At 38.9% G+C, this 7,908-nt stretch overlaps 1 protein-coding gene across 1 annotated transcript; it reads left to right on the top strand.

Annotated features, from left to right (window-relative positions):
* The first annotated feature begins 3,635 nt into the window (after positions 1 to 3,635).
* On the top strand, positions 3,636 to 7,370 carry LOC148038816 (membrane protein PM19L-like). Its single transcript, XM_087675472.1, has 4 exons — positions 3,636 to 3,874; positions 5,170 to 5,368; positions 6,069 to 6,117; positions 6,942 to 7,370. Exons 1-4 carry the CDS (start codon positions 3,742 to 3,744, stop codon positions 7,197 to 7,199), a joined length of 639 nt encoding a protein of 212 aa, XP_087531598.1. The 5' UTR covers positions 3,636 to 3,741; the 3' UTR covers positions 7,200 to 7,370.
* Positions 7,371 to 7,908: the final 538 nt, after the last annotated feature.

The following is a 7,908-nucleotide window of genomic DNA, read 5'->3' as shown; positions in this document are numbered from 1 at the left end:
TTCAGCCCACTGTTATTCCAGCATGTATTTACTGTTCTAAATAGTAGATTTCAGCCCCGAATTCAAGCCAAAATCATGGTCAAACCAAATGCATACATCCCCAATACATCCGGGTAGGAAGTAGACCGCATACGGGCATCAAATAGCTCCAATGGAATGAGGCATAAGCAACAAATGTTAGTGTCAGGGGTGCTGCCCTGTTTCCAGCACTGTTATGTAGTGAATGACAGTTTCAAAACTGAGAATGATCAGCTCCCAACCTCAATGTCAAGCCAAAGCATCAAAATGACATCCAAAAATGGCTCAAATGCCCTCCAAATAGGCCAATGATGAGTGCTCCATGAGCAACAAAGCATTCAGCTATAAAACGTGGAGGTCAAAGTCTAAAGATGGGCGCCATATTCAGCGTGTTGAGGCCTGGAGTGCTACTTTAATCACGTGGCTGAATGTTGAGTGTGGGGGGGCTCAATGATGGCCCAAGGTAGGCACATACCAAGCCATGAAGGCCCAATGCAAAGGGGAGGGAAGATATGAGCTATGGAGCTCAAGAAGAGTGGTTGCCCTTTGTTCCTGCCCTATTTCAAACTGAGAATACACTCAAATGCCTACAAATGCTGAAGCAATACCTCAAGGGCAAGGCCCTGATGAAGCTCAAGAAGGTCGGGATGGAGCTCGGGAAGCCGGGGAGAGTCGGGAGCTCAAGAGGCCGGCTATGGCTGCCGGGATGGAGACCCAATGCGTGAAGCGAGTCGATGCGAAGGTCGGGAAGCACCGAGTTGAGCTCGAGCAAGAGAATGCCAAGCTCTGATACCAGTTGAAAGGTGAGAAGGATCGAAGCTTGCACGCAGGGTCAAAGGTAGGGGTGTGTACAAGGAGATGTGTCATGGTTGTGAAGAGGGCGACACCACCCCCATCCATGTTTTCCTTCTTTTCTAAAATAGGCTTCAATGGAACCTTTGTTTTGCTTCTAACTAGGTTGAGGGGGCCCTCAAAATGGGCACACAACATGATTAAACACTAAATTTGGGAATTTGGGAATTTCCATGCACTTTGGAAATCCCCAATACCTTTATTATTTGACCACATGGTCGAATCTTGTTGTCTTACTTAAAGTTGGAGTTTATCCTAACTACTATATAAGCTACCTTTCCAAATCCCACTTTCAAATATGGATCACGATTTGGCCATGTGGTCAAATATTTATCACTTATTTGAAATTGGGAAGTCTTGCAAAATTCCCAAATTCTCTAATATGGTGTTATTATAAAAGCATTTTTTTAAAACTTGTGACACAAACCAAGCAAATGAGGGCCAAGGTAGAATTGGAAAGCATTGAAAAAAGAAGTTGAAAAGGGAAATGAGTGTTTAAATAAGGCTGCGAGTTACTATTTGGTTAGCACTGTTTTTGAGACAAGGGGGAGCTACTTTATTAGATCATACTTAGGTCATATGTTATCTGTGGATAAGTGATAGTGCTATGGACCTAAACTTTCAAGACAAACGAGTCCATAAATGTTTCTAGATGGTATTTTTGTGATTTTAACATCACCACTTTTCTTGGAGCAAGCTAAAACCCTAAATGAGTTTTGAAATGTTAAAATAGGATACCTAGGGCCTGAAAACTTTGTGTTGTATACATGGCTTTTCAGAAATTTTGGAACACTTTTGATCCTTTGGAATGCAATTTCAATGGTTTTAAACTATGGTTGGAGTTTCTAAGCCAATTTTCTTTATTTCTTTTATGCATATGTGGCCTTTGGAGCCTGTTTTTTTAATTTTTATTATGATTGGTTTGCAAAGTGAACTCTTTAGATGAGTTCAAAAGCTTGAGTGTTCACTAGGACAAATTGGAAGTTAGTTTGAGTTAGCAAAAGGAGTAACAATTTGGTCCATTGAATAAAAAGAAAAGAAACAATTACTAAAAATTTGATTGGGATAGCTCAATTAGTAGGAGGATTGAAAATCATTGTGTTATCAATTCAAACCTCCAATTGTCTAAAGTTAGCATTCAAAGTTGGGACTCTTTGCATGCTCCAAATGGATTTGTAATGTCAAAACTACACAATTTTATATCAAAATGTGGGTACAATATTAGGAGAGTAAAATGCAGTTTTGCACAAATGTGGATGGAGTGTCCTTTTTGCGGCTTAAGGTAGTATGATGATACTAAAAGTGAGACCTCAAAGATGTCTCCATGTTGAGCCACTTTATATATGTATATATACATATTATGCTTTGGAAAAATGTTTTTTCTTTTGCAACCTCTCTCATTGGAAGATCTCCTTTTCTCTTTAACCTAGAAGGCCTCAAAATTAGCTCAAAATTCTTCTAATGAGGAATGCATGTAAATTTCCTAATGGTTGAAAGGAGATGACTCTTTGAAATAGCCAACAACCACATATGCCATGCCAAATTTATGTGAAATGCAAGTGTCATTTTTGTAATGATCGGCTAAGGCTCACAGTTTTGATTCGAGTTTAGTGTTTGTGAGCCTAAAAATACTTTCTATAAAAAAGAATGTATGCATGTCTATAGAAAATCATAGAGAAATATGCTAAAGCATGCGATAAAGTGACCTCTCAAGTTGAGAACTTTCTCATGAAATAATGTTTTTAAAGGACATACTTGAAAAAAATGAACATTTTTTAGTTCTCATAGCTAACTATTTCCTCTAGTTTACTCAACACAAGAAAACTAGATTTGAAATTAGTAAATACGATAGAATAAAACTAATATATTATAGGTAGATCACAAAGAAAAGTTGAAATTCTTATGTTTCATCAATATTCATCATAACTTGAGCACTCAAATCTTGAGAAAACACGACATCCAAACTAGAAACATATGAAACAAAAATATAAAAGATGGACATCACATTTGCTGTAACTTAGTTCTTAAAAGCAAAAGAAAGCTGAGTTCAAAAATCTATTTATACATGTGCAACTAATCTAGCATGCAAGAGTTCCACAACCTTAGTGTAAATAGGGGATAAGCCACCCCCTAGCATGCAAGAGTTCTACAACCCTAGTGTAAATACGGGGATAAGCCACCCTTTGGCTAGATGCTAAGTTGTTGTGAGCAAGATCTAAAGTGTAGGAGTTCTACGACCTTGGTGTAAGCACGGGGACAGAGCCACCCCCTAGCTAGATGCCAAGAGGTTGTGGAAGGGTTGAGTGCTGGTTCCTAGGTAGAAGTGACAATGATTGGCATGTGCTAGCAAGCAACCACAAAGGAGAATGTAACTTTGGTTTCGTTGTGGGTGTTGTTGTGACTAAAGTAGACCAAGAAGAAGCATGGGAGGCTTCTTAAAAGTTCTCGAATCACTCTCTTATGGCTCTTGTCCGTGGCAGTTTATGCTCTTATTGTACTAGACTTGTATTGAAGGAACACATGGATCTCCTCTCTCTCTCTCTCTCTCTCTCTCTCTCTCTCTCTCTCTCTCAAACTGCCACCACTAGGAGGTTGAGATTCGAGGACTCCAAGCATGCATAGAAAAAAGAAAGCCTTTCAATCAAAGGTTAGGTTTCTGAGAATTGTCAGCGCTTACGACCAAAAGCAGGCTCTTATCCACACATAATCCCTGCATTCTCTATAAAGCACGTCCATCAAACCCCCCCTCCATCGCGGTAGACCACCCCTTCCGCTTCTCCTCCTCCTTTTCTTCGTCATTCTCCTCCTCCTCCTCCTCCTCCTCCTCCTCCTCCTATCCTCTGGTCTTTATTCGCTGACAGCATCACAGCGATGGCGTTGATCTTTATACGCAGTCGTCTGATAGTGCTAGCGGCTCTGCTGCTCATTAACTTGGTCCTTTACGTCGCATCGCTTGTGATTGCCGGCTGGATTCTAGACGTGGCCATCGATCAGACTTGGGATGGTAGGCGCATGATTCATTAAGCTAATGATCAGACTTGGGATGGTATGCGCATGATTCATTAAGCTAATGATCAGACTTGGGATGGTATGCGCATTATTCATTAAGCTAATGCATTCTGCACATGTAATTAATTGCTAGTGGGTTATCGCATTGTGTTTTAGACAACTTCTCACCATAATTCCCACATGTGGAATATTGGGACTTGGACTCGTGACAACATCATGAGCCTCTTTAAGGGACGGATTATACCCACTTAGCTAGGTGTGGTTTAGTCCTCGACTTTGCCTACTTAGGTAGGTGTGATTTAGCCCTACTTAGCTAGGTGTGGTTGGGTGGAAAGGGTTGCATTCTTGATGAGGGCATTTCTTTTTATACAAGGTGTGGTTGGAGGGAAATAGTTGTTGGCTCGAGGGCGTTTCTTTACATCTATACTATTAGTTAACAAGAGGTGGGGGGTGGGTGCTATGTGCTAGCCCCCCACCTCCCCCACAAGACAAAAAAGAGAACGCGGGGGCGGGTGCCACACGTCCAACACCCGCCCCCACCCGCGAAAATCATGCCCGCCCCGGTGCGAAGTGAGCCTAGGCGTGGAACGCCTAGTATTGGTATGATAGGTGTGGGGGGGAGGGACTACATACTTAGCTAGGTGTTAGGTGCGTTTGGTCCGTGCATCAAAAACTAGATTTTATGCAATGGTGATGCAACTCTGATTGTCACATCTTAGCACTGTTGGATCGAGAGGAAAGGGTTACCGACTCGAGGGCATTCTTTTTATACTAGGTGTGATCGGGGGGAAATAATTGCCATCCCGATGGTGTTTCTTTTATACTATTGTGACAGGTGTGAGGGAGGGACAACATACTTAGCTAGGTGTCGTTTGGGGAAAAGGGTTGCCTGTCGGAGGGCCTTTCTTTTATACAGGTATGAAAGGTGGGGCACACTTGGGGTAATTTTTGGTGGACATTATCTATAAATTTGTGCCTACCAAATAAGTGGTTGATTTCACTTCTAGGCAGCAATAGTTTAGTTGAATGGTAAAATATCTATTGGAATAGATAAGTGATTTTTTTTTTTTTGGTCGTTTTTATGGGAGATAATTCATTGGAAATCTTGATTGCAAGATTCTTGATTTAAAAATTAATTTCGATTTGCTTTCTTATTACGAAGTAGACATAAAAACAGAGTGCGGATTGATTATCTATGATTAATGCAAATCAGGATATGATTATTAGTAATTATTCAAATAATGCAAATTTGGGGATGACGATGATTATTTATTATTATTATTATCGCAGCGGTGTCGTACAATCCAGCCAGCTTCTTCGTGGTGGTGTTTGCGTTGGTGGCGGGCGTGGTTGGGGTGGCGAGTGTCTTCAGCGGGTTAGCCCAGCTGCTGCATCGTCATGACGGCAACATCATCACATCGTCGCCATTCTCATCGTCGGCCACTGCCTCAGCTCTCATCGCGTGGCTGCTCACTCTCCTTGCTATGGGGTAATTATACGATCTAACTCTTTACATACTTCTCTCGTAATCAACCCTATCCACGGTGCTTGAGAAAGAGAGAAAGAAGAAGGTGTTCCCAACATATATGAGAGAGAGAGAGAGAGAGAGAGAGAGAGCATTCTGCCCCTTCCACTAGCCTTAACACAACACATCCCTAGAGCCTAGAGGCTCCTTCGCCCTCCAATTTCCTCGTGTCACCCTCCATATTGACATAATGAAGTGCACATCTTCATCCTTGTAGGCTACTTTGCCTTGCAAGTTCTTGGCTAAGAACCCTTTGTGCTCCATCAACCTCAACTTCCTCTTGGTATACTTGAGGCACATCTTGGTATTGGTCAAGGAAAGATCTTGAGAAGAATCAGAGATTATGATTTGAGAAAAATTGGAGATTATGATTCATAATACTGTTGACTCGAGTCTACTTAAGGAAATATATTCATTCTGGTATACTGAAGGGCACATCTTGAGAAGAAATGGTAAGTGCAATTCCCAATAAGTTGAATCTCTACTAAAGGAAAGCCATGGTACTAGATAAATGCATTTTATTTACCCCTTAGCCTAGGCCAAATACTTTTTTCCACACAACACCCTTAGCTTTAAACCTTAATCTTTACTATCAAATTTACATCCATAAACACTACCAATAATATCCCATTTTGACTAATTATTTAATCTGCTTTCTTTGCAGGCTCGCATCCAAGGAGATAAGCTTGGGGAGCCCTAGAATTTTCAACTTGGTGCACTTTCTACTAAACTTCATATAAAAAATTGGTTATTGGATAAACTACCTAAACTTGATAACTTGCTATTGTGAATATTAATAACAAAATGCAAAAGATGAAAATTCCTTAAACCTTGAATGCTTTTTCCTCGTACTTTGTTGCATAAAGGAAAATGAGAAGCCTGAACATATTTATTTTTCCTTCATTGACATGGGAAAAAAGGTTCATGAGTTAACATTGTGAGCGTGAAGAAAGTAAATGCAAGTACTAATTTAGAGTAAGCAAGATACTTGAGGTCTTATTTGTGAGCCATCTAGCAAAAATTAGAGCTAATCAATTGCTTTTAACTTCTCTAATTATTTCATTAATCATCACCATCAGATGTGCAAACATGTGAAAACATAGATAATTATCTTCTCTATGATACTGTTGAAACCATATTATCCAAAAATTTAGGTTCATGTTGTATGACTTGCATGTAGTTCCATGTAGTTTAACTTATGGTATTAATCATGAATGCATAGGGCATGTTCCTTAACACTAAATAGGGTTAATTCACACTGTGATTCCACTTTCCATAAATTAATTGTATTTTTTGGACCTTTCTGTACAACAACCTCAATCGGAAGAAACTTAAAGCTCATCATTCAAATCAATTATCTTAATCTTGAAATTGTGCATTGAGCACAATATTAGACATAAAAGCTTTTTAGTATTTAGTTTAGTTACTTTATGATGACTTGAGAAACAATGATTGATTTTACCAAATTCCCTTGCTAACATGTTATGTTTCAAAGAGCACTATTATTACAACAAGTAACATGTAGTCTTAAATGCAGAAATTGTTGGAGGCATTGTTGATTACTCTTGCAATAACCCACTTCTTCTACATACTTGCACTTGTTGCCGGAGGATTTGTTCGTGGAAAATATTTAGCTAGAACACATGAAACTCAAGAGACCATTGAAATCCCATCAAAGGAAACTCGTACCATTGAAAAGGAAGCTCATACCATTGAAAAAGAAAACCCATCAAATGAAACTCGTGAGACAAGTGAAACACCATCAACCTCAAAAGAACCAGTCTCTAATTCTTGAAGTTTTTAATGGAGCAAATACCAGGATGATGATGCAAAAAGTACTTAGAGAAATAATCTACAACCACCAAAATTTCTACTTGAAAATTTCAACATCTCAACTTCCCTTTGTATATTTACTTCTAAGAGTAGGATTTACTTATATAAAATCATCGAGTTTTCTTATATTGATCCTGTAATGGTTGAAATGGTTTCATTATGGTAATTTTTTGTCATTTTGTAAAGAGGGATGCTTAAATTCAAATTTCTACACGAAAGTATTGAAAACCTTAATATATCAAGAAAAGTGAATGTTCATGTCTTTCACAATATAATAACATCATTAGTTTTAGGTTTCCAAATTTCATAGTAGTCTCAAAGTGGCTTTAAATATACATCAAAATAGTTATCGATTGGAACTTTATGATTCAAGAAGTCTTAATCAAAATTATTTCCCAAAAAGTTGCATGTTCTTTTGATCTAAAAATAATATCTCTATTCTCAAGGTTTGGTCAAGTCACAATGCCAACCCCCCATGAGTGTTGCACTAAGCAAAAAGATCTTATATGCATTTGTACTTTAGTCAATTAGCAAAAAACAACCTTTTTGACCTTCAAGCAAGAATGATACACTAAAATAGTCCATTAAATCTTCCAAAAATTTCAATGAAGCCACTTGTAAGACATAAATCCCATCATTTGTAGTTCTTTTGATGCCTTGAGTTGGATCCT

This window comes from Lygodium microphyllum, chromosome 3, assembly GCF_053477565.2.
Source record: "Lygodium microphyllum isolate KBCC chromosome 3, Lygodium_microphyllum_v1.1.10, whole genome shotgun sequence".
NCBI classification, from domain to species: domain Eukaryota; kingdom Viridiplantae; phylum Streptophyta; class Polypodiopsida; order Schizaeales; family Lygodiaceae; genus Lygodium; species Lygodium microphyllum.
The sequence above is the reverse complement of the archived record's forward strand: the minus strand, read 5'-3'. Positions and strand labels throughout refer to the sequence as shown.